Genomic DNA, 27,032 nt, shown 5'->3' on the forward strand with positions numbered 1-27,032 from the left:
ACAAGAAGCCACCGTAACGAGAAGCCCTCGCACTGTAACTACAGAGCAGTCTCCTCTCACCACAACTAGAGAAAGCCCATGTGCAGCAACCAAGACCAGCACAACCAAAAATAAAATATTCTGAAAAAGCAGTGTTAGGAAATCTGGACAACTACATGCAAAAGAAACTGGCCTACTCTCTCACACCATTCACAAAAATAAATTCAAAATAGATTAAGTTCAATAAAAACAAGCCTACTGAAAACTGGGCAGAGGATCTGAACAGATGTTTCTCCAAAAACGACATACAGATGGCCAACAGGGACATGAAAAGATGCTCAACATCACTAATCAGGGAAATGAAAATCAAAGTCTCAGTGAGATCTCACCTCACACCTATCAGAATGGCTATTATCAAGACAGCAAATAAGGTGGAAAAATAGAGCTACCATATCATCCAGCAACTCCACTCCAGGCATAGACCTTGAAAAGCCAAAAGCACCAATTTAAAAATTTACATGCACTTCAATGTTTGCAGCACTATTTACAGCAGCAAAGATACAAAAGCAACCCAAGTACCCATCAATGCACAATGAGTAAAGATGTAGAGATGTAGTATACACACACTGTACAAGACTAGCCATAAACAAGAAAATCTTGCCATTTGCAAGAATATGGATGGACCTAGAGGGTATTATTGCAAGTGAAATACGTGCATGCTTTCACTATATGTGGAATCTAAAACATGAACACAACATCAGAAAGTGGTGGTTGCCACAGAGATCAAAGGAGGAAAGAAATAAGTGAAGGAGATTAACAGGTACAAATACTTAGTTGCAAAGTAAATGACTCAGGTGTGAAATGTACAGTGTATGATTAACAGGCAATAACTATGTAACATCTTTGTACAGTACATAATGAGACATTGTATTCGTTTGAAAATTATAGCATACCACATGACTTTGTTGTATAACAGGAACACAGTATTGTAGGTCTTTATAGTTCCCAAAAAACCCAAATAAACAGAAAAAGATTTGTGGTTATCAGGTGGGGAGTTAGGGGAGGGGAAATGGATGAAGGCAGTAAAAAGGTACAAACTTCCAGTTGTAAGTACTAAAGATATAATGTACAACATGATAAATGTAATTAACATTGCTGTACGTTCTACATTAAAGTTAAGAGAATAAACCCTGAGTTCTCATCACAAGAATAAAAGTTTTCTATCATTATAATTTATCTAATGGCTGTTCACTAAACTTACTGAAATAATCATTTAGTTATTAATAAGTCAAATCATTATGCTATAACATCTTACAGCAGAGTACTGTATGTCTATTATATCTCAATAAAACTGGAGTAAAAAACTCATTCTGGGAAAACTGCTTATAGGATCCAATAGCCACATTTTTTTAAACAATTCTTAAGCACTCAGTACATCTTTTATTTGTAAATCAATAAATACATATGCTACATCAAAATATTTAGACAATCAAGACTGCATTAGTAATCCCTGTGTATGTTGAATGAAATTATCTGGAGCAGTTTGAATGTTTTGTAAGGAGCATAATCATTGAGTTACATTCTAAAATGTACAGCTGTCCTTCAGTATCCATAGGGGATTGGTTCTAAGATTCCCCCTGATCCCTGGGATACCAAAATCTGATGCTCAAGTCCCTTATATAAAATACTATAGTTCTGCACATAAACTTTGCAACGGTTCTCCTTCTCCCATATACTTTTAATTAAATCTCTAGATTACTTAGAACACCAAATGTATCACAAATGCTATGTAGTTGAGAGGGTACAACAAATTCAAGTTTTCTTTTTGAAACTTTCTGGTATCTTTTTCCTATTTCCAAACCAAGCTAAAATTCATGGATGTGGAACTCACAGCTATGGAGAAGACTATACGGTGTTTATCTTTTTTCTCCTCAGAGATCAATTCTACTTAGCCCTAGCTTAAGTATTATAAACCCCAAATTAAGCTTTACTCTATTTGAGGAACACTCTTTGGCTAAGTACTGATCCATTCAGTCATTACCTACCTATCTATATACATGGGTAAGGTGTGTGTGTGTGTGTGTGTGTTATTTTTAAAGTTTAACACCATATTCTGTAACTGGCACACAAACTTGCTGTACAAAATTACCGCTCAGTTCTATCTTAATCATAGTTCAGTTGATTTTATTATCCTCACTTGAGTATGTACAACTGTCATATATAGGAGAAAAACACAGGGACCTTGTAAATCAGTTACTTTCACTATTCTGTTGAAGATTTAATATAAATCAAGATGTTATTCTACAGTTTGAGAGTTATTTTAGAATTTTATGTTCTGTTATTCTTAAAATAATGTATAATTTTTGGACAATTTAGAGAGGTTATGACATTTTCGGCTAGTATAAAAACAATCTGTTTAGTCTATCCCTGACAATATCCAAGAGACTGGAGAATGAGAAATGTGTAAGTGCTACTCATGTAGCACCAATATTTCTTTTATCTAGAAAGAGTACAGTAAGTCCCCTACATACAAACAAGTTCTGTTCTAAGAGCACATTTGTTAAGTCCAGTATGTTCCTTAGTTCAACCGAGTTAGCCTAGGTACCCAACTAACACAATCGGATACATAGTACTATACTGTAATAGGTTTATAATACTTTTCACACAAATAATACATAAAACCACAAAAAAATAAAATATTTTTTTATCTTACAGAGCAGTACCTTAAAAAAATACAGCAGTACATTATACTAGTACAATTCAGCTGGTACGCAGGGATTGGCACCAAGTGAATAGGCAAGAAGAGTTACTGACTGGAGGGAGACGTTGGGGCTGAAGGATGGCCAGCAACAGGAGACAGAAGCAGGCTGCAATTGCACTCATGCTTGACGCTGATGGCACAGGTTCTGGTTCCTCACTAGATTCAACTCTTATCTACCCTCTTGGAAAAACGATCCAGGGATGTCTGGGTGGTAGCTGTTTTTTCTCATCATAAAATGACATGGTAACACTGGACTGGATTCTGAATGGCTGCTGCGACCTTCTTGCTTCGTGTACTGTTCTACATTTAGCTCCTGTGTCTCAACAATGAACGGTGCCTCCTCAAAGAAAATCCCCAAGCCATTTCCTGCGTTGTGAACCTCTTTGGTTCTTCAGCTACATTTTTCCTCTTGTCAGTCCACTCTCTCAACTGTTTTCACTTTTGTGCCCAGTTACCACTTGGTGCTTCTTTTCTTTTGGCTATATGAAACTTTTAGTATTTTATTCATTTTCATAGTTTTACAGTATTGGTAAAAATAATGGCCATTATAAATAAGTATAAAATGGAAGCTGATGAAAAAATAACCCCTAGTCTTCCTTGATTCCCACCCTCCCACCAAAAAATTAGGTAATATATAACAAATATCCTTTTCAGACATTATCTTTAAGCATATATTCACTTTGTAGTGGTGGATGGTCTAGTTGCTAAGTCATGCCTGACTCTTGCAACCCCACGGACTGTAGCCTGCCAGACTCCTCTGTCCATGGGTTTTCCAGGCAAGATTACTGGAGTGGATTGCCATTTCTTTCTCCTCACTTGGTGCTTCTCAGCAGTAACAGCTATATCCCTCCTGCTTTTACACTTGCTTCTGGACATCCTGAGCTTGAAATAAAAAATACTGTACCACTGTACTCGGCACAGTAGTGTACAGTATATACAAAAGCACCGGCTGCAGAGGATGGATGCATGTGACAATGTATAAAAGACACGTGAACTTAGTGGCTGAGTATGCAAATGCTTGTTTGCGTCTTTGAAAGTTCGCAACTTAAAGGTTGCAAATCTTCACATGTAGGAGGCTTACTGTACTTTAAGTCTCTCTGAAAGACTACAAAAATGAAGGATTAGAATGTTTAAGAGTATCTAAAATTTAAATATTAAATCTTTCACAGGAACTTTTTTTTTTACACGAAAGGTACTAAATCCAATCTAAATTACACTGAAAGCCAAATATAAAATAGCAACAGAATAGGCATTTTCCTAAAAGGAATAATCACTATTGGGAGAGATCTACATGTAAGGTATTATCTTGCTTTAATACAGCTAAAAAAATAAAAATAAATTTCAGGTCTAAATTTTTAGGCCTATAATATATAAGTCTGTTTTTACAGGTAGTTCAACTAGGGGAAATAAGTTAGCACAATCATTTGAATTGGTTGCCTACATACTGGACAGGGCTTATTCCTTTTTTTTAACTTCTTTGCACAGGTAAAGCATGCCATGAGATGTCCTGTTTTGCCATGGACGATGCAACCATTTTTAGGTCGACCCTGGCAAATCACACAAGGTTCAATGGCATTAAGGGGAAAACTAGACTCCATACTTTCTTCTTTGTCTTGTGTTTCTTCTCTCTCAAACTCTTTGACATCTTCTTGGCTACTATAAATGATGCTATTAGAAGTCGATGGCTGAGAATAGTCCTCACTTTCTTGAGACAGAGAGGCTTGTGTGATTTTATCATCATTTTCTTCAACACATGATTCTCTGGAATCACTGACCGTAGATTTCTTACAGTCAGGGACATCAAAGCCCTCGTCTTCTTGCATCAAGTCTCCTAGTTTGGCTTTCTCAGACATATTCCCTTTATCTTTTCCTTTATCTTCAGGAAGCCAATTTTCACGAAGGGCCCAACATCTGTTGCAATGAGGTGGAAGGGGAGGATTCATTTCATTGCATGAAGTACACTTCCAATAGTCCTTCAAGGAAACAAGAGAGTTAGCTTCTATAACTCTTCAATAACCAATCCAGCAATGCTAACAACTTGTTCAATATGTCTAAGGCAAAATGTTTATCATACAACTCAAATTTCAGCATTTCATGTTTTATATAAAACAATGTCTTTCCTCAAACACGATCTTGTAAATACCTATTTTTTCCAGCCAAACTATGCGGAAAAATTATAAAATGAAAAATGTATTCACCATGACCTTAACATGTACCTCAGTTGGTTCATTTAGTGTGTGTGTGCTCAGTCGTGTCCAACTCTGCAACCCCATAGACTACTGCCCATCAGCCTCCTCTGTCCATGGGATTTCCAAGGCAAGAATACTGGAGTGGGTATTTCCTTTTTCAGGGGATCTTCCTGACCCAGGGATCAATCTCACATCTCCTGCACTGGCAGGAGCCACCTGGGAATCCCTAAGAAATGGATATACAGTGTGTGTGCGCTCAGTCGTGTCCAACTCACTGTGACCCCATGGCCTGTACGTAGCCCACCAGACTCCTCTGTCCATGGAGTTTTCCAGGCAAGAATACTGGACAAGCTGCCATTTCCTACTCCAGGGGATTGTACCAACCCAGGGATTGAACCCACATCTCTTGCATCTCTTGCACTGGCAGGCAGATTCTTTGCCACTGCACCACCTCCTTTGGTTTAAGCCAAGTGCTATGCTACGGGATATTCTCTGTAGAGGTCTGTACCCACTCTACTCCCTTGAAAGCTCAGATCTGATACCTTGCCCAGAGTTCACCAAATCAATCTAGACAAAACTATTATCCAGTTTGCCATTGACTAAATCTCTTTTAGAAGTTCTATAAAACCAGGGTTCAAATGAGTGTTCCTTAATTTCACCCACAAAGGAACACTAAACGTTCTCAGCAATCACCACCAGCTAAACTCTGCCATCCTTGTCACTAGCCAAAATGCATGCCCTTACTTGTCTATCCTTTTCTGGGTTCTCATCTCTGTAACTGCTCACTGCTTCATCCTTATTTCAACTTTATTTCTCAAATCTTTCCACCCATGATGCAATTTGGTTAACAAACTCCACATCACAAGTCTCTTCACTGAACTATCCTTATCTCCCTGCCTTAACAGAAGCACTGTTCTTGCCTGAAACACTGTACATGTAAAACTTGCCCTATTGGTCCCATTTATCTTGCCATGAATAATATAACCATTTTTAAGCTGCCTGACAAATAACATAAGATATTAGCAATAAAGGTCGAGACCAATCATCCTCCCACACTGGTTCTTTCAAGTTGTAAAAGCAGGGCTCTACTAAATGATAAAACCAAAGACAAAGGTCTTGTAATGTGGGAGGAAGGAAATGGCAACTCACTCCAGTATTCTTGCCTAGGAAATCCCATGGACAGAGAAGCCTGGCAGGCTACAGTCCATGCGGTCGCGAAGAGTCGGACACGACTGAGCACACAGTGGAGGCAAGTGCTTCAAGAGTTTGATAAATTGTAAGACCTATGTCTAAAATATTTAATTCAACCTGACATCAAATGAGTCAATTAGTTATTTGAATTATTTTCTAATATAGTAGAGTATTTTCCTAAAGTTTTATAATTTCTCTTTTGCTTTAACTGGATAATTAATAATTGTTTCTATCTCAGAAAACAGAGAAATGAGATTTCCTACCTAAATAAAAGGCAATATTAAAAACAAAAATTAAACAACAATATTTAATTTAAAAAATACACATTCAATATCTCAAGAACTCTGAGGCATAATGTAAATGTTTAAGTCCAAATTTCTTTAATAGAAAATCCTGTATTTCCTAATATGAATATGAAAATATTTATATTTGGTAAGACTGGCAAAATGTTGGTAAATGTTAGAACTGAATGATAAGTACAAAGGAGATACACTGTACTATTCTCTACGCTATATATACTCAAAATCTTCCGTAATACAGTTCTTTAAAAGTTCAAATTCCAGCACAAAAAAAAACTAAAGAGTACCAACAGATTCCAACCCAATAAAAGAACAAAAACACTTTAAAAGTCATTAAAACTTCACAATTTTAACTTTATAAAAATTATCTCATGTCAAGAAGTAGGAGACTAGATATATATTTTTTAATCTTGGTCTCAATGCTATTTTTTGATTCCTTGAAAAAAAATAAATGTATACTTACAGCTAAGGAAATTTCAGGATCTTCTTCAAATGAATCTGTATCACTCTCGCCTGCCTGATACACAGTAACTCGATATACCTAAAACAAACAAAACAACATTAGCATCGATTCATCACCTTTCTTCTTCAACCAGTAAGACCTGTCAGTGGTAATAAGTCCTAAACAAATAATATATACTACAGTCGTAGGACCCTCTGAGGGATACCTAAAGCTGCAGATACCTAAGTCCCTTGTGTAAGACTGCACAGTATCTGCATACAACCTATGTACATCCTTCTCTATCCTTCAATCATTTCTAGATTGTTTATAATACTTAATACAATGTAAATATAATGCAATAAGGTGTAAATGCAACATGAATGCTATGTAAACAGTTGATGGCTCACAGCAAATTCAAGTTTGGCATTTTGAAACTTTGTAGAAATCTTTTTTTTTGAGTATTTCCAAGCTGCACTTAGTTGAATCTGCAGATGTGGAACCCATGGTCCAACTGTGCTATATATGAGAAATCTGAGACAAAGGTCACATGGAATGAGTGAATACAAAGGCAGAGAAATAGAGGACAATAAAATCCTCACTCACTACTGTAAAAAGTCAACACAGAGGATGTTTAAAATGAATAAAGTAAAAAATTCAGTACAAGCAGTTTTGTTTTACAAATATGCAGGTATTAAATAACAGTGAGATAGCTAGAAATGTTCAAGCTGGTCATTTCTAGGAAACAGATCTGGTGGTAGTATGTGACTTTAATTGCATGATTTTTATAAAAAGTAAATTAACAGTGGAAAGAGGAGAACTGGATTAATTTTAAAACGAGCAGACTATTATAATGCTCATTAAGGCCTACTGACTTCTTGACACTGTATTTCTAAAAATATAAATAAGACAACAAGGAATTACAAAACCTCAAGTCCACAAACCAATATTCTAGTTTGAATAAATCAAGAGTCAAAAATTGTGATGTGAAATCTGATAACATTATTTCAACTTCAGTTAATGAATATGGAACATATATAAGAATTTTAGAATATAATCAGAGAAAAGAAAAAAACTACCTCATCATCTTCATCTGAGAGTTCTTGTCCTTCTTCACTAAGGCTATAATCTTCTGAATCAAGAGACTCAACTTCAAATTCTACACTGAATTGATCTGAAACTGAATCCTGATCCAACCAATCACCTGAATGTTCACTTACACCAGCATCCAGATCCTAAAATCAGGGGCAAAAAAAGATGACTTAATGGACATTACCTGTAACAGCTTCTTAACTCATCCCCAGTGCACCTAATTTCCCCTCAGTCCGATTCTACACACAGACACTAGGTTAAGCTTCTGAGTTACGACTAGATAAATATTTTCTCTGTTCAAAACTCCATTTAAGAAAAAGGCCAAATTCCCTTGGCATTCAAGAAGGTACATACAGTAACATCTATATTAACATTTTCATGTTTTCTTCAACTAAACACCCTGCTTCCCCTTCACTAAATATGAAAAATTAGCCAGATCCAGATTGTTTTCTAAACCAAACTTCAACTTCCACACAATTCCTCCCTAACTGGAGTAACTTGAGTTTTCAAATCCTGCTCATTCTTTTTTGCCAAAGGCTTTGTCAATACTGTAACTAAAAAAACACTCCCACCTTTAATATCTGTGCTACTCATATTATTTTCACACACAAATTATACAAAACATAATTTTGCATGCATGTTTATCTGAATTACACATACTTTAAGAGTTAAGACAATTTCTAATCATCTTTGTATTTTGATGCTAGTAGTTATAACACATAAAATAATTATGATTTATATTAATGAACTTTGAGAATTTCTTTGGAAGAGCTTTCATATATAATTTTTAAAATTTATTTTAAAAAATTTGTATATGCTCATGTGACTCCTATTTTAGAACTCTGATTAACAGTATAAGAAACTAAGACCTTCAGTCCTGTAATAATTGCCATCAGTGGCTAAGGGTAAGAACATACATAAAGCAGAAGGCTAGAAACAGAAAAAGTACTTTGGTCTAGTATTCAAGATACAAACATTCTTATTTTAGATTTGCCAGTAAGCACCTCAAGCTTAGACACATTCAGTTTGTAAAGGCCACAATGATTTCACCCATGAAACATGAGTTTAGATTTAATCATTTATAAAACAAAGGTATATTATTTTATAACCACCAAGGTCAAAAGACCAAAATATTTTAAATCATGATGTTAGGAAAACAGTAGTAAAAGTAACATTCAAATTGCAGTTCTAATTCCTAAAAAAAAGGGGGGGAGGGCTCTATTAACAATCACACTAAAATCATAAGCCAAATCAGAATACAGTAACTATCCATCCTTTCACAGAAAAAGTTGGCCCATGCTGACCTAGGGGGTTCTCTGAAGAGAGCAAAATTTAAGGTAGTTTTCAAAAGTTTCACCTGATGTTCAAAAAAGAAAAACCTAGAAATTAAACACTGTGTATTTAAAAAGCATCAGACAGCCTTGATCTGAAAAAATATTAAAATCTGTTTTCCTGAATTTCAATTGTGACAATTATTAGTTATGTGATCTAAAGTTATTTGAAACCCCCAAATCTTAGTTTTCCCATCTATAAATGGAGTTTGAGGCTGCTGAGGTGACAAAATATGGTAATTGCCTAGTATAGAGCCTAGAATATAGCCTTAGTTCCAATATTTTGAACCCAAAACAAAGAGAAGATGGGAGGCAAAGGCACTTTCCTTTAGCTCCCTTCACAAACGGATGAATGACAACACCAGACAACTACCCCATGTGAGAGAAACTAAAATGAAGAGGGAAAGAAAAAAATCAACCCAACCAAAAGCTTCCACAACTCGGGACTTCACCTGAAAACCAACAGAATTTTATTTTAATAAACAGGATTTTTAGAAGAGAGCGTAGAACAGGACTAACCAAAAAAAAAAAAAAAAAAAAAAACAACACCCTCTACACTGCTTTGGTTACAAGGCAGTATTTCAGGTAGAATAAACAAAAACTTTAATATTGCTTAGCTAGAATTCTGAAACAACTTTAACAAAGACTGTAAATTTAAATGGGGCATAGTTATTGTATTAAAACCATCTGTAAGGAATAAAGTTATCCAAACATGAAGTTCATGACACATCAGTTTAATGTAAGTGAGTGAAATCGCTCAGTCGTGTCTGACTCATTGCGACCCCATGGACTGTAGCCTACCAGGTTCCTCAGTCCATGGGATTTTTCAGGCATGAATACTGGAGTGGGCTGCCATTTCCTTCTCCAGGGAATCCTCCCGACCCAGGGATGGAACTCAGTCTTCTGCATTGTAGACAGACGCTTTACCGGGTGGATTCAATTTTTAAATCACACATAGTTGCTCTCAAGAACCTATCTTTTCCCTCACAGCATTTATTGACTGTTTAAATTATTTGTTTGACTGCCAATGACCTATCTCCCAATGAGAGTAAGGATCATATCCACGTTGACTACTACTGTATCATTACTGCCAAAAGGAACCTGGCACAGAAAAGGCACAAATATCTACTGAATGAAGAACTTGCTCTTGGAGGAGAGCTCATGATGCCATCTAGTGGCCTATACAAGTAACAGCTCTATTAAATATTATATCTAGAGGGTACATCTCTATCAATAAAATCCCTGCTTCAGAAGAAAAAAATGCAAAGATAATAAAGTAACAAGAATACATAAAAGAACATAGTTACTATCATAATTGGTTCATTTCTTTACATATTCTAGAAAACTATAAAACAATCACTAATATACAGAATGGCCATGAGACATTGCCATATCACAAATAAAGATTCCAATTTTAAAGACAAATGTTTAATGACAAGAAAATATTCCATTTGTTAAGTGTTCTTGTTGGCAAAAACTTCTTTACAAACCTTCCTTCAGTGGTATCTTAAAAACATTAGTGCTGGCTAATACTGGAATTATTCTATCAGTAATCAAAAAGTACTGATATTTTCCCATCATCCATGCAATAATATACAAATATTTCATGGCCTTAGTAAATACTTTCCCTGATGTCTAGACCTACATATGGCAAGTGTAAAGATGAGATTACAGCTGAGAGCTGTAATAAGGTATTTTTACTATAAATATTCAAGACAAAGTTGTTTAGAATTTTAAGATTATCTTTGGTGCAGTGGCTCACAAAGATTCTCCAATATGTATGGTGACATCAGTAACTATTAACATTGGTATGAATTTTACCAACACACTCCAGTGCAACTCCATTATCCTCCACCCTTTTCGCCAAACCTGGGTTAGGTGTAGGGAAGATCTATCAGTTCAGTAGCATCGCTCAGTCATGTCCAACTCTTTGAGACTCCATGAACCGCAGCACACCAGGCCTCCCTGTCCATCACCAACTCCCGGAGTCCACCCAAACCCATGTCCATTAAGTCGATGATGCCATCCAACCATCCCAACCATCTCATTCTCTCTCGTCCCCTTCTCCTTCTGCCCTCAATCTTTCCCAGCATCAGGGTCTTTTCCAGTGAGTCAGCTCCTCGCATGAGGTGGCCAAAGTATTGGAGTTTCAGCCTCAACACCAGTCCTTCCAATGAACGCCCAGGACTGATCTCCTTTAGGATGGACTGGTTGGATCTCCTTGCAGTCCAAGGGACTCTCAAGAGTCTTCTCCAACACCACAGTTCAAAAGCATCAATTCTTCAGCGCTCAGCTTTATTTATAGTCCAACGCTCACATCCATACATGACCACTGAAAAAACCATAGCCTTGACTAGACAGACCTTTGTTGGCAAAGTAACATCTCTGCTTTTTAATATGCTGTCTAGATTGGTCATAACTTCCCTTCCAAGGAGTAAGCGTCTTTTAATTTCATGGCTGCAATCACCATCTGCAGTGATTCTGGAGCCCAAAAAAATGAAGTCTGACACTGTTTCCATTGTTTCTCCATCTATCTGCCATGAAGTGATGGGACCGGATGCCATGATCTTCGTTTTCTGAATGTTGAGCTTTAAGCCAACTTTTTCACTCTCTTCTTTCACTTTCATCAAGAGGCTCTTTAGTTCTTCTTTGCTTTCTGCCATAAGGGTGGTGTCATCTGCATATCTGAGGTTACTGATATTTCTCCCAGCTATCTTGATTCCAGCTTGTACTTCCTCCAGCCCAGCATTTCTCATGATGTACTCTACATATAAGTTAAATAAGCAGGGTGACAATAGCAGCCTTGACATACTCCTTTTCCTATTTGGAACCAGTCTGTAGTTCCATGTCCAGTTCTAACTGTTGCTTCCTGACCTGCATATAGGCTTCTCAAGAGGCAAGTCAGGTGGTCTGGTATTCCCATCTCTTTCAGAATTTTCCACAGTTTATTGTGATCCACAGTCGAAGGCTTTGGCACAGTCAATAAAGCAGAAATAGATATAGGTGCCCAATACGCTACCAGAGATCAGTGGAGAAATAACCCCAGGAAGAATGAAGGGATAGAGCCAAAGCAAAACCACCACCCAGCTGTGAATGGGACTGATGATAGCAGCAAGATTTGATGCTGTAAAGAGCAATATTGCATAGGAAGATCTATAGCTTCATTTGAAAGAAAAAAAAATTACCAAGTGTATAGCATCAATCATACGTCATGCACGTACATTCTGTCTGAATGCCTATTAGGAATGCCAGAACTAGACTTTAGAGGATTACCGGATTTGATGGAGTTCCTGTCGATTCACTGCTACTGCTTCTTTCACAACATATCTCCCTTATTACACACAGAGCAAGGCTTTCATCAAAGGAAAGGGAAATATTATCAGATTTGTGGCGCTTTCTCTGTCGTTCACCAGGTAATTCATCTGAATTTTCTTCTGAATATGTAAAGAAAAACAATTAAATTGCTATACTGTAATTTATTTAAAAATTGAGCTGTCTTAAGTTACCTATCTGTACTAAAGCTGTTTCAATGAAATTAAACAGAAAAATAATGAATGCTTCAAAAGTCAACACTTTTACTGATCTGTCCAACTGATGGCAGAACATTACATTTTAAAAAAATGTTTCAGGACTTGTTTCAGGACTTCCCTGGTGGCTCAGACAGTTAAGTGTCTGTCTACAATATGGGAGACCCGGGTTCAATCCCTGGGTCAGGAAGATCCCCTGGAGAAGGAAATGGCAATCCACTCCAGTGCTATTGCCTGGAAAATCCCATGGACAGAGGAGCCTGGTAGGCTACAGTCCATGGCGTTGCAAAGAGTTGGACATGACTGAGAGACTTCACTTTCACTTCACTTCAGAACTTTATCCAGTCACAATTAATTTAATCCATCTAGAGTTTTTACTAACAAGTCTTCAGATTTTTCTATCAAACTTTAAGATAAAAGATTTCAAAATTTAATTTACCTAGAAGATATTCTTAATGTTTCAGTTTCCTTAGTACTCAGTATTTTTAACAGGAATCACAATTAACAAAATTAGTCCATTTATTTATTTGGCCATGTGGGTTATTCATTTATTTATTGGGCCAGGTGGCATGCACAACCTTAGTTCCTTGACCAAGAATCCAACCTGTACTCCCCACAATGGAAGCTCATAGGTTTAATCACTGGACCACCAAGAAAGTTCCTGATCCATTTTATTTTAAATAAGAAATTATCTCTAACTTAAACTCAGAACGTTACCAAATCTGTCAGGAATATAAATGAGTCCTACCTCGTATCAGACATAAAAATAAATTCCAAGTGGATTAAAAAACCAAACACAAAGAACAAAACCATCCAACTATTTTTATATAAGAATGGGAAGGGTGGGAAAGTATAATGTAACACTACAAAGCCCTCAAGAAAAAGATTATCAAGATTAGGTTGTTAATTAAAACTTAATAACAATATAAAATACAATAAATAAAAGTGAAAAGGCATTGTCAAACTAAAAAAGAACTGCAATATATATTAGAAAATAGCTAATATCCATTTACACAAAGTCTTCCTGCCAATCAAGTAAAAGACAAGATTTTTAAAAAGTCAAAGGACAGTTCAATTCATAAAATACAAATGACTAATAAATATGAAAAAATGACTTATCTTCTAGCAATCAAAGAAATGCAAACTGAAATGAGACATCATTTTCCGCCCGTGAGAATGACAAAAACTAAAACGAGAAAGTCTCAAGAGATTTGGGAGAGGACTTTTTATACACTACTGGTAAAAATCCAAAACAGTGTAACATTTTATGGTCAGTTTTTCTATCATAGATAAATACCTACATAATCATTTATAAACATATGTGCAAGGGTGCTCACTGCAGCCTTACATGTTAAGTACCTAAAAGGGTTATGAGATTTAATAAAATATAATCCTAATCTGTATGCCTGAAACAAGTACAACTCATACCTCTGCTCATTCCATTTCCCTCTTGACCTTCCTGGTCAGAAGTAATCTCTTCTTCCTCTGAATTCCCAAAACACATTTATATCCTCTAAGATCACAAGTTTCTGATATAAGTTCTTAATCATGTTTATACTATTAGAAAAGGTGACCTTGACTGAAAGATGTGGGCTAGAAGGGTAAAACCATGCTGTTGATGCATATTTTTTCAAAGTCCAGAATATCTTTTTAACTCTATTAAAAAATAACCTTTGGGGCTTTTTCTGATCAAAGTGTTATATTACTTACTGTAGAAATCTCTTAAGAAATAGAAATTTAAAAGTAAATCATCTATAATATTACTATTGAGATAACTACTATTAACACTTTAGTAATTTTCCAGCTGTCATTAAAATTTTTTTTCTTCTTAAACATACCTATTATCACACTGTATGTCTAATTTGGGATTGTTTTCTAATTTTTTTTTTTTGGCTGCACTGCATGGCTTGCAGAATCTCAGTTTCCCAACCAGTGATCCAACCCAGGTCCTAGCAATGAAAGCATTAACTCCTCACCATTAAAAAAGAACTCCAGAACCACTAAAAAATGACCGCCAGGAGCTGTTTTCTCTTAAATATTCTTTTACATTATTTTTAGTGCCTGAGAATATAGTGTCCATAATGTATGTTCATCATAACTGAACTATTTAGTCCACATTTCTGAGCACTGGCTTCTGTCTAGCACAGTGCTAGGCAGTGGGTGTAAAAGTGAAGTCAGCCATCATCCTTACCACCAGAGGAGGTTTACATTCAAACATCAAGGCAACCAAAACACAAGCATTTACAAGCTATAATGAGTGCTATGAAGGAAACAAGCAGAGTACCAAGGAAAAGAGTAACAAAAAGGGATCTACTTGTCTGGGTGGTTAGAAGCAGGCTCTCTGAGAAAGTAATAATTAAGCAAAAATTGAAAAATGAGGAGTTGGTCTTGCAAGGCTGAGACAGAAGAATTCCTGCAGAAAAAAAATTAGGTGCAAGCTGGAAAGAATTTTGACTTGTTTGAGAACCAAACAATCAATGTGGCTGAAACACACTGAAGGTGGGGGAAAAGGCCAAAAACCAGAATAAAAATAGATCAGGCCTTGCAAGCCAATGTAAAAGTGTGGGTTTTATTTGAAGGTTAATAGCTTTTTTACCTCATCTTCATTCCTAAGATGCTACTTTCTGTTTTTAAACTCATTGCTATGTTTTATTTATTAGAAATAACAAATACTTTAACTGTAAAGGTGACTAAGAATGATGACTAAAACAGAGTTTAAATCCTTGCCCTCTATTATGTTGACTAGCAGAGAGCCAACTATAAAATACAGGACACAGGAAACTGTGCCTGCTGTAATCAACCAGAAATGTTGCCAAGAAAACAATTTTTAAGCCAACTAAATCATATAAAAATAAGAACCTCAGAAATTCATTCACATGAACCAAAATAAGCACAATTTAAGTCTAAACGGACTAGTATCAGTAAAAAATGAAAAATGAAAAGCAGTTTGAAAGTGCCAATTAAATATTCATATATACCTGTCTCACTAACTGCTCTCCTTCTAGATGAGGTAGATGGTCTAGAAACCATATCTGAAGATGAAGGTTTCTCTTCCTGTAGCTCTTGCACAAGGTCCTAAGCATGCAAGGGAGAAACAACAAAAAAAAAACCCACAAACTTATAACATCAGGAAGCTAAAAATACATTGTTTTAAACAACCTTCCCCAATTTTCAAGAAATATCATTGTAGAGTGAGTTCGTATCAATATTACCTTTTGATTACTCCCACCTTCAAGGTGACACCTGTTATCACTCACAGATGTGCCTGAATCTGATGGTTCTGATAGAAAATAAAAACAAAGAATCACAAACTAGGAAAGGAAGGGCTACTCAATAGATGCTATCACAACAAACTCCTTATACAGTTTAACTTTCAATCAACATTGAACCTGTAGTCTCCCAAGTGCCATCCTGTGCTGGATACTAGAGATGTAAATAGATAATTCATTTTAATATAGAAGATACATAAGAAGCATCATAAAGCACAATAAACACACTAAAAGAAGTAAATTAATGGAGAAGATGGGAGTATGGAGTAATGATTATTTGGCAGAGATAAGGCAAGGTCTGAGTAAAAAAGAATCAGGAAAGGTTTCATACTTGAACATACGGAAATACAACTGGGAAAGGCTATTTCAGACTGAGAGCCCTGTGTGAAAAAAGCATCCAGAACTACAGGATGCTTTAGAACTACAGCTACTTCATTACTATAGGAATGTAGGCAGGATCTTCAAAGATCCTGCATGTCTTGCTAAACAGCACAAAAATATCAACAAGCAGTATGCATGCCACCAACTGCAAATCACTGCCTCCTTCTCAGCTAATACTTCACATTCCTCCCTAAGCCACTCACCATTAAAAAGGTTTAATCTAAGAAATAAAATTGATCTGCTAGTTCACAGGAAGTATTTTGGCCAGCGAGTAATAAGAAGCCCCTAAATGTTCCTTTTTTGGCCACCTCATGCGGAGAGTTGACTCACTGGAAAAGACTCATGCTGGGAAGGATTAGGGGCAGGAGGAGAAGGGGATGACAGAGGATGAGATGGCTGGATGGCATCACTGACTCGATGGACGTGAATCTGAGTGAACTCCGGGAGTTGGTGATGGACAGGGAGGCCTGGCATGCTGCGATTCATGGGGTCGCAAAGAGTCGGACACGACTGAGCGACTGAACTGACTGAAATGGTAACTTTAAGCAGAGGAGTGACAACTCACTCTGTCAAATTTTAGAGGAGAACGGGGAGTGAAACCAGTGTTAGCAACTGTAATTACGCAAATGAAAAGCATTAAAGCCTAAACTAAGACATGGAAAAAAGGCCAATTCCAGAGAAATTTAAAAAGGTAAAAACCAACAGAAACCTGGTGTCTAATACACAAGACAAGGGAGAAAGGAGTCAAGAAGGATTCCAAGATTCTATCTTGGGTAGATGAATGCGTGGCATATCATTTACCAAGAGAGATACTTCAGATGAAGAACAGATTTGAATGGGAAAATAATCAACTGAAGTGGGTAACTTTCAGGTAGATAGGTTTAGTTTGTATGTGGATGTATAGACCTGTCACAGCACAAGTCAAAATTTCAGATATGGAATATATACTATCACCAAAGATCATAATCAAATACCCTTTACTACTCCCTTGGAAACATTTCACCTTAACTGTGAAGCCAGGTCTGAGCATTAACATTTTGAAATGATATGCATTATCATTAAAAAGTTTCTCTTTTGTATTATGGGTAAAGGTATTACATTGATTTTGAGTTGTCCATATGAATAGGTTATATTTTTAGTGTAAGAGATGTTATAAAACAGATGTAATAAAAGGGAAGTACCAAGTATAATAAGGTTGAGAACCTTTTTATAAAGGAGTTCTGAAGTTAATTAAGTAATCTGAAACCTGAAACAAACTCAATCTAAATAACATAGGAAATCTACAAGTTACCACTTCATTAATACAATTTTCCTAGCAATCAACAAAGGTTTACTTAAATGAATGAATATATCAGGGATAATACTTCAGAAAACTGAAAATACTACAACAGATACTATAACTATAGTTGTTTATTTGCCTTCATTTGATTTCAAAAAGTGCTCAGTAAAATAAAATCTCAAGTTACCAGCCTAATAATTAATTCTATTCTAGGATAAGATGGTGATGCCCTTTTATGGGTCTTAAATCCTAACTTTGGAAGAATAGGTATTCAATTCAACACATTTACTAAAAGACCTTATTACCAAACACCGTACTATATGACGCAGATTGCAAACCTGAATAGGACAAAAGTGTGTAAGCAAGTAAGGGTAAAAAAGTAGTATAACAATAAAATCTAATATGGAATAATAGGAGCTCAAAGGGGTGGTCAGTTCATTCTGGAAAGTAAACAAGCTTCTGAGAACAGTTCTTAATTACAGACCAAAAATAGACTTTGAGAAGTCTGTGGTATATTGGAGCCAGCTCCTACCAGCATTCCCAAGCCAAATGTACATTTCTTCCTAACCCCATGTTTGTAGTTGAAAACGGTCAAGGTCAGAGTATTTATATCATGAAAACCAGTAACCACAAATCAAGGCTCTTTCCCTGGAGACTGGACTGTTAAACATTTACCAGAATCTCACTGTATATGTTTGGGTATATCTTTAAGGAATAAGAACCTAGCACTTTCATCAGATTATCAACAGGTTATGTAACCCAAAAATAACCAGTTAAGAACTACATCTAAAGGAAGGGAAGTAAAATGGCACTCACCTGAAAAAACTGGTAAACAAGGCTTTGTCTATTATAAAAAACACACAAGAAAAGGGCCTTTCCATTCAAATGGTCCTACCTAGGTAGTTGGATTACTTCCCAAAGTCTTCGAATACATGTTTCAAGGTTAGATCATATGTCTACCATGCAGAATCTTTTGAAATTATCTACCTTTCAAACAAATTCTAACCTGACATCCCAAGGTTTAAATTTATGTAATAGGATATAGTGCAAATATGCACGAGAAACTTAGCATTATGTTATTTGTGCTCATATGTATTTCTTCCTGTTAAATTTATCATACCCTTACTATATACAATTAGAGCAACTTTTAAAGAGAATCACAATTATAAAATGTCTGCACATTCACAAAATGTCTTTAAGGTATTTTACAGTATATGGTTTATGGCATTCAAAATTAACTTACCTTGCTGACTGACTACTATCAAATTTCTGTAGATCATTGTATATATTTTCCTTGTAGAGAAAAAAAAAGATGTACATTTTAAAATAAAAATATATTAAACTGGGCTGAACAGGACTTTTAAATGTACATTAGTATAAACTATCAGACTACAACCCAAATTTTAAATTATTACATTCAAGTACTGATAAACTCCTAGACACTAAAAAGCACCAAAATAATTAGTTGCACAATGATTTACATACAGCCTAATAATCACTAAGGTCTCCCTAGCTCAAAGATTTCCCATCTCCATTTCCTGAAACATGCATTGTTTAGACTTTAGCAAAAGTCCACAAAAACTGGTATGAACACATGAGGCAGGTTAACATTCTTATTTTCAAACAGAAATTATCTAGCTCTGGGCATAGAAGTAGACTGCCTTAAAAAGGTAGTAGGTTCTGTAAAACCCAATACATAGGAACTTGATTTATAGTTTTGACTTTCATCAACCTGGATCAATCATCTAATGGATTTTCCTTCTTGATCTGAAAATTGAAAGATAAAATAGTTTGCAGTCATTTAATACAGGCTGACTACTAGTCACTGTTCTAGAAATTGGGGAAAACAAAGAAGGAAATATAAACAAATCTCTGCCCTCCTGGAACATAAGGAAACAATTCACTTATGCCAGTGCTCAATGAAGTCATGGTACTTCTTTTTTTTTTAAATAAATTAAAGATTTTAGAGAACATTTATTGGTCACAAGACATTTCTAATTCTCAAGGTTAAGGGGGAAGTGCCAATCCCAGCTAACTGTTTTCATCCTTGGGACTAATAACATATAGCTCCTTAAACTCACAAAAATCAATATTCCTATTCATATCTCATTCCCAAGTCAGTAGTTTTGCCAGTGTTTAACCTTAACACGTTAGACTTCAAGTCAAAAATAATTTTAAATCTGTACTTTCAGTATCAGAAATTACAGCTCCAAACATTATAAAAATTTAATACATAGTGAAAAATTATCAAGTTATTTATTTTATAAAATTAAAGCTTATATTCCAAGGCCAAGTATAAAATAAAGTATTAAACATAAATGGTTTGTCAATGGAAAGATGCTTATGTTAGTTTAACAGCAAGGTGAAATCAAAGTATATTCACCAACAGTCAAAACACATCTGCGCATACCATCAAAATGGTGAGTAAGAATACCTTTTGGTGACAAACTGTAGTCACTCTTCCCTGTCCTTAGCTTTCTCTCTTAATGTACAATAATGAATATATATTTTTAAGTGTGAAGCTGTTTTAAAGTTATAAATAAACCAACTCAATTATCTTTTTAGCTATAACATTACCGAGCCTTAAATACTAGAAGCCAGTTAAATGTTTCAGGTGAAAAGTAGTCATCTCATTAATTAAGATGCTGCGAAGAGACTAAATGTCCTAAACCAAATGAAAGGAATTCCGAATGTAAAGTAAGAATGACGGAAAAAAGGGTCTTCAGTTCCCAGGAGAACAATTCTAGAAATGTTACCCGGGTTAAATGCAGCTGATTAAGTGTCACAATGGTATATGACAAAGAAAAAGATCTCTAAAGTAACTAGAGCTCAAATTTAAGCCTTCAACCACAAGATAATATAAAGGTTGTCTTTGGAAATGATTACAAGAATTTTTTTTAATATGCAGTAACTTGTAGCTAATAAATGCTTTCCATGTGCCAAACACTATTTTTTTTTTTTTTTACACACTGCTTCCTTATAACCTCTAGGATATTTATATTATTCCTACTTCATATTCAGGGGAAACTTAAGGCTTAACCCAATTTACCTAGTTTAACTGCTAGTAAATGACTGAGCTAGGTCTTAAACCCAAGCCTGTAAGATTCCAGAACTCAGGTTCTCAAACAATATGCTATAATACTAAGAAATGAAACTTCAGTTATCTTTTATACATATTATAACAATTTTCTCTGACAAAATGGTGTGAAGATGGAGGTGAACTGCAATGTTTGCCCAGGTGGCATTTTATAGACTAAAGACTTACCTGTGCTCCTTCACAGAGAAGCTTGGGACTCCAAACAAATCCCCTAGAAGATCATTTGAACAATATACAATATGTTGTTGTTTTTCATCATATAATCGTTTAGTCATGATATACTGGCCAAGATAAAATATAACCTGAAATAGAAATACAATTTCTGAGCATTAAAGAAAATTAAATGTTTGTTTCAAATACACTCAATAACATCTCTTTTATCTGAAGAGGGTTAAACAACCAATAACCACATCTAAATAACAACCATCCTATATTCTTAAAAAAAGAAAAGAGCTGATTTTATATGTTCTCCTTTTAATTTGATGGAAGTAGAAACACTGCTTCTGATTTACTTAAACTTTAAAATGTGTCTTTGGCCAGGGGTGGGGGAGGGCAGACTTCGCCTCTGCCCAGATATCTAGGTGTTACTTATTAGGAAGAAACTAAAAGGCAGCAAAATGCAAAACCAATGGTAACAATAAAAAGCTGCAGAATCAAAAACATCAATTAAAATATAGCAGTGACCTGGAGTCATTTACTAAATAGTTCTGGATACCATATAACTCAATAATCTGAGGTCATCACAGATGAGGAAGACAAGATAATGACCAATTAATTACATCTATGTAACAGCTGGGGAGAACTCAATGCATGAAATAAGCCCTCAGAGATACCAACATAATGCATATAGTAAGTAACCAAAATAATGACCCTGAATCATACATATATGGCTAAATACTTTACAGTTTACAATGTACTTTTACGAGTACTTTCTCTTTCTTCTGATATTTCATAAATCATATGAGAAGTAAAAACACCGACCAGGTCTTCTGACTTTTAGTCCAGTATTTCTTTCTTTCTACTACTCCATACCAGCTTTCATTACTCTCCCACATACCACAAAACAAAGATTCTACAACTGGAAACTGTGTCAGACAACACATCCATCACTCTACACGGTCTAACACAAGCATTTTAAGTCTTTATCATGGTCTTGATCAATTTTCTCCTTATTTCTATCTGCTACAAGGCGTATTTTTTTGTTTCCTTAACTGATTACATAATAACATAAGGTCAGACCCAAGTTAACATCCCTAAAAACATAATTTACCTTGATACTTCCCTGCAAACATCATCTATAGACTTAATTAGCTAAGCAGGTTTCAAACTTAAAGGAATATTTCTATGTGACTGTGGATCAGAAATAGTAGACAGTGAGAAAGGAAGAAGGAAGACAACCTAGACTCCTTCCACCAAACATCCTGTAAGAAAATTTCTGGTGTGGCTAAAAATGAAAAGGATCTGAAATCTCCTCTTGCCCACTATCCTGATGTAGATAAGGTACTGAACCCCATAAACTGTGAGAGATGGGGAAGAGGCACATTTCATTCACATCAAATTTTGCCCAAGACAACCCAATCTCTCAGTGAAAAGCATGCTTTAGTGCACAAATTTAAAGCTAGAGAACACCACATTGAAATGTATCCATTAAATAGAATGTATGTTCACGAATCAGCTCACCTCTCTCCCAGAAAGATCAGTATACTGTACTCATGTATCTCTAGTGCAGAAGTTCTTAACCTGGGATCCATGGATGCCCAAAAAGTCCTTGGATAGAATTCAGGGGGTCCATTAATTTGGGTGGGAAAAAAACTGTCTATCTTTATTCTCACTACCTTTTAACTGAAATTTAGCTTTTCCTTCAAATATGAATACAGGCAACAAATCACAAAGTATTAACAATAACTGATTTTGTCACCAATAAAAAAAATCACAAGCATTTCTCATATCATACTATGCTTGATGTAAACATCTGAAAATACCAATTATACTTACAACTTCCAAATTAATTAGATCTGTTGCTGAATTAAAGTGGTCATAAAAAAGCATGTATCACAAACTCATTTACTATTTTGTTAACTATATTTTAATGTAATTTTCCCACTGTAATCCTATATATTTTATTTCATCCATTTAAAAACATGATTCTGAGAAAGAATTACCAGTCTGAAAAGACTTTACAACAGTGCATCAAGTGGGTTAACAGCACAAAAAGGCAAAAAACTCCTATAGAGCTTCCCCTTGTCTGAGGTTCCCAGCTGAGAAATGAAATTCGAGTATAAACTGAATTTTCAGCTTCAAATTACAGTCCAAATGAGCACAATACTTAAAACTACTGCTTACTGAAAATCCCTCTCTATGGCCAATTTCTCACCATGGCTATATGTAACTAGGAAGACTTTTTTTTTTAAACTTAGTTCAGCATACCTCTTTCATAGTATAAGTGTCCTTCTGTGCACCAACAGACTTCAACAACTTCAAAAGCAATGGCTTTGGTCTAACCTATAAAGAACAAAGAGTTGCTATCATACTTTTAAATCATTCCAGAACCAAAAGCCCTGCAGGAAACCCATCCATAGAGAATTTCAATAAGGGTAGCAAACACAATCTCTAGCAACCTTACAACGTTAGACCCCACAAAGTCAGTCATAACGTCTTCACTAAATGTAACAGACTATGTAAACTGAATACCACAGATTGTGTTTGGAGAAAAAAATACTGGGACGGAATTATTATGCAAGTAATCAGAGGACCCTCAAGTATTATCAGCTGTGATCAACATTCATGCCAAGGCAGTGAAACTCTTTTTCCTCCAGATATTTCTATCACCTGCTTACTACCTTACAAGCTCAACTGTAAATGAATACTCAAATGAGCTTACTGTAAGCTAAATGACAAAATCTGAGAGAAAAAAATAAATGTAATTTACAATTGAGTCCCTTTACCAATCTTTTCTTTCTGCAGATTAGGTCTGTGAAGGTTAAGAACTTTAACCAAGCTGACAAGGATAATTAAGAGCAGATCTGAATATTGCAACTCACAACCCTCAATGGCAAGCCAGCATTTTCCTCCTACTATAGTATCACGCTGACTTTTAGCTGGCTACGTTCCACATATCTACTTGACAAGCATTTTTGAGCTTCTGCCATGAACCAGACAGTGCTGGTTATTGCACAAACACAAAAATGACAAATACAAAGAACAACCTGTATTGAAAGAGCCAGCCAACTAGATCAAGGGGTCATTTTCTTTCTTTAAAGAGCCCGATAGTAAATATTCTAAAGCTTTTCTCACCAGATAGTATGACTTGGAAGCATAAATAATATGCAACCAATGCATGTGGATGCATTTCAATAAAACTAGTCACAAAACTAGGCAACAGACCAAATTTGGCTCATAGCCTGTTGTTTGCTGCCTCTGATCTAGAGGATCTGCAAGTTGTATTTAGAAAATAACTGGCAAGGGGGCAGGAATGTAATGTGTTTATGTTCTTTCTCCCTATCTGATGCTCTATTAAAATCTTCAAAATCTTTACAGCTACACAACCACCCCTACAGGCTGGTGCTTCTGCACCTCCCTTCAGTATACTCCAGTCCTATCTAACTTTGAAATCTGACAGCAACCCAGTTTGGGATCTAATTCTCAAAACTAGATTAAGAAAATTGCCTGTTTCCTGCTAATCAACAGAACATTATTTAATAACTGAAAAATTTTAAACACACAATAAATGTAGTATTGAATCATTAATTGTTCTCATCATGTGTTTTTTCCCCATGTGTTTACATTATGAGCTTTATTTTCAAGTTAAAGAATCAATTCTCCCAGAGAACATAGTTATTTTTCTAAAATTTTGTTATATTAATGCCAAACTATATAAAACAATGCAAAATGAAAAATCTCCAATGAAAAGCCATAAGCTTTTTATTAAGACTTAAAAGACATGCATTAATAAGAAAATTATTATAAAAAATACCAGTCTTTAATCTTACATAAAGAAAATTCTAGATAAGAAAAGGCACTAGAAGAAAACACAGCAATATATTTGCATCATCTTGGGAGGGGAGAGTTCATCCAAGACATGATATGAAATTCAAATGGCAGCAGAAATCAAATTTTACTTAAAGACCACATAAGCAAAGTTAATTGTACCATTTATAAATGATAAAAACCAAATACACTTGAATCAGAGAACAGCTACAAATTATTAAGAAAAACCAATAAGCCTAAAAGAAAAGTATACAGATAAGACCAAGCAAACCCCAAAAGACACAAATTCAACAAATGACAAGATGCCCAACCTCACCAAAGATTAGGGAAATACAAATGTAAACAATACAATTCCTTTGTCAAAACAATGGCAAAATAATAAAGTGATAATACTCAGCTCTGGCAGAGAGAGGTAACGCTTGTGTTAAGATATATAAACAAAGTGCTATTTGTAATACTCAAAAACTAAAAGCAATGTAAAAAAAATCTATCACTGAAGGCATAAATTTTTAAAATGGTATACAAACACTGTGGATTACCATGCAGCTGTTAAAAAAGAATTCTATAGATTTTATTTATTGACACAATGTTATTTGCCCAATATATATACATAAAATCCTATTTTAGCAAAATAAACCAAACAACATAATTAAAACTCACATGTACACATATATATGTGGATATGTACATACAAAAAGATCTAAAAAGTAAACATGAACAAAAGACCAGCATTTTCAGTTTTTACTTTATACTCTTCTATAATGTCTAAAATCTTTACAACAAACATGAATTATTTTTGTGACTTTCAGAAACCATTTAAAAGTTAAATACTGACAGGTCAAAATCGAAAAATCAGTCACATAAACCATAACTTCACCATCCATACTTAAGAAGATAATGAAACTGACTTTTAAATTCAGTTTGGTAAAAAGCTAAGAAAATAAATAATGATGCTTACAATTAACTTCTGCTCCACAGTTATAGCTGAGTGGCAGAATTTAAGCTATGGACTACAATTTCACTTTTAAGAGCCAGGCTATAATTAGGGTCTATGGAATTTAGCAGATCACCTCATAAAATAACTTTTTGTTAAAGTTACACTGGAGACAAAAATACCAACCAGGGTCTCTTGTTCCGAAGCTGGAATCTGTGAGGTGCTTACAGCACCATCAGTAGACACAGACATGTTGGTATTGCACATTTGCCTAAGAGTAGGAAAAAAAACACGATAAAAACTTGAAATAATGAAACACCTGTTTTAAAAAAAGACAAAAATCATATAGAAATGAGACAAATAATGCCTTTACTGAAAGTAAAGCCGTTAGTAAGTGGGTCCTTACCTGGATCAGCATAAAGTGCTATATACGTAGGTGACTACAGGTTCTCTCTCCCAAACAGCCAGCGAACACAGCTGGGAAAAGGCATGGTTTAAATAGCCCCAGCTGGAGACAAGTCAGGGCTTAGCTCCTTCTACTGCAGACTCGGAACGTGTCCGAACTTGACCAGCCCATCAGGAAAAGCTGAGTCAACCTGCCCACAGAACCAGCCCAATCTTGCCCAGACTCAGCGCCTGGGTAATAGAAGCTACCGAACAGACACCTGTCATTACTACGGCCCCGGGTCAAGAAGCTGCCCGCACCCGGCAGCTGCCCCCTCGCACATGACCTTTACCCCGGACGCCCGCGGAGCCCCCTCCCAAACCCCCCGCCCGCTCGGAGCGCGGCCCTAAGACCCCGCCCTCCTCCCTGGCGGCGACAGTCTCGCCTCCTTCCAGCAAAATTTCTACAAACCCACGTGCCCCGCGCCCCCCACCACGAAAACCTAAAGGCTGCGCGCGGGGCCGAGAGCGAGCCGGGAGACAGAAGTCACAGAGCAAACCCCGAACTGCCCACGCGCTTCCACGCCGATACCTGATGCTCACTAATTGGGGTTTTCCGCGACTGGAGTCGGAGTTGGGGGGGTGTCCCCGAAGGTCCCCAGTTTCCGTCACCGGGCGCGCGGAAGCCCGACGCCCCGGGCCTCGGCGACCATCCCACTCTCAGGGCCCTGGCCGGCGGGGCGCTCGAACGCAGTAGATCCGGAGGAAAAAAGAGGCTCCTGGCGGTGAAAACGGCAGGACCTCGGTCAGAGGGGTGAGGGCTACCCCTCAGACTAGGCTTCTTGCTCCATTTTCCTTTCAGTTACACCGGGCCGCATAGGCCCCTAAGCCTG

The 27,032-nt window shown here is 36.1% G+C and overlaps 1 protein-coding gene across 2 annotated transcripts; it reads right to left on the minus strand.

Annotated features, from left to right (window-relative positions):
* Nucleotides 1-1,191: 1,191 nt before the first annotated feature.
* Nucleotides 1,192-27,032, minus strand: MDM2 (MDM2 proto-oncogene). Of its 2 annotated transcripts, none has more exons than XM_068969733.1 (11): nucleotides 26,732-27,032; nucleotides 25,942-26,026; nucleotides 23,262-23,336; nucleotides 21,003-21,136; nucleotides 18,981-19,030; nucleotides 16,021-16,088; nucleotides 15,787-15,883; nucleotides 12,555-12,715; nucleotides 7,938-8,093; nucleotides 6,883-6,960; nucleotides 1,192-4,713 (listed from the first exon to the last, which is right to left on the minus strand). In XM_068969733.1, the coding sequence occupies exons 2-11, from the start codon at nucleotides 26,020-26,022 to the stop codon at nucleotides 4,138-4,140; spliced, it is 1,476 nt and encodes a 491-aa protein (XP_068825834.1). In that variant the 5' UTR covers nucleotides 26,023-26,026; nucleotides 26,732-27,032; the 3' UTR covers nucleotides 1,192-4,137. The 2 variants fall into 2 exon arrangements, with proteins under 2 accessions (XP_068825834.1, XP_068825835.1); XM_068969734.1 differs by lacking the exon at nucleotides 26,732-27,032 and adding an exon at nucleotides 26,162-26,281.

The sequence above is a fragment of the Capricornis sumatraensis genome, chromosome 4, assembly GCF_032405125.1.
Source record: "Capricornis sumatraensis isolate serow.1 chromosome 4, serow.2, whole genome shotgun sequence".
In the NCBI taxonomy this organism is placed as follows: domain Eukaryota; kingdom Metazoa; phylum Chordata; class Mammalia; order Artiodactyla; family Bovidae; genus Capricornis; species Capricornis sumatraensis.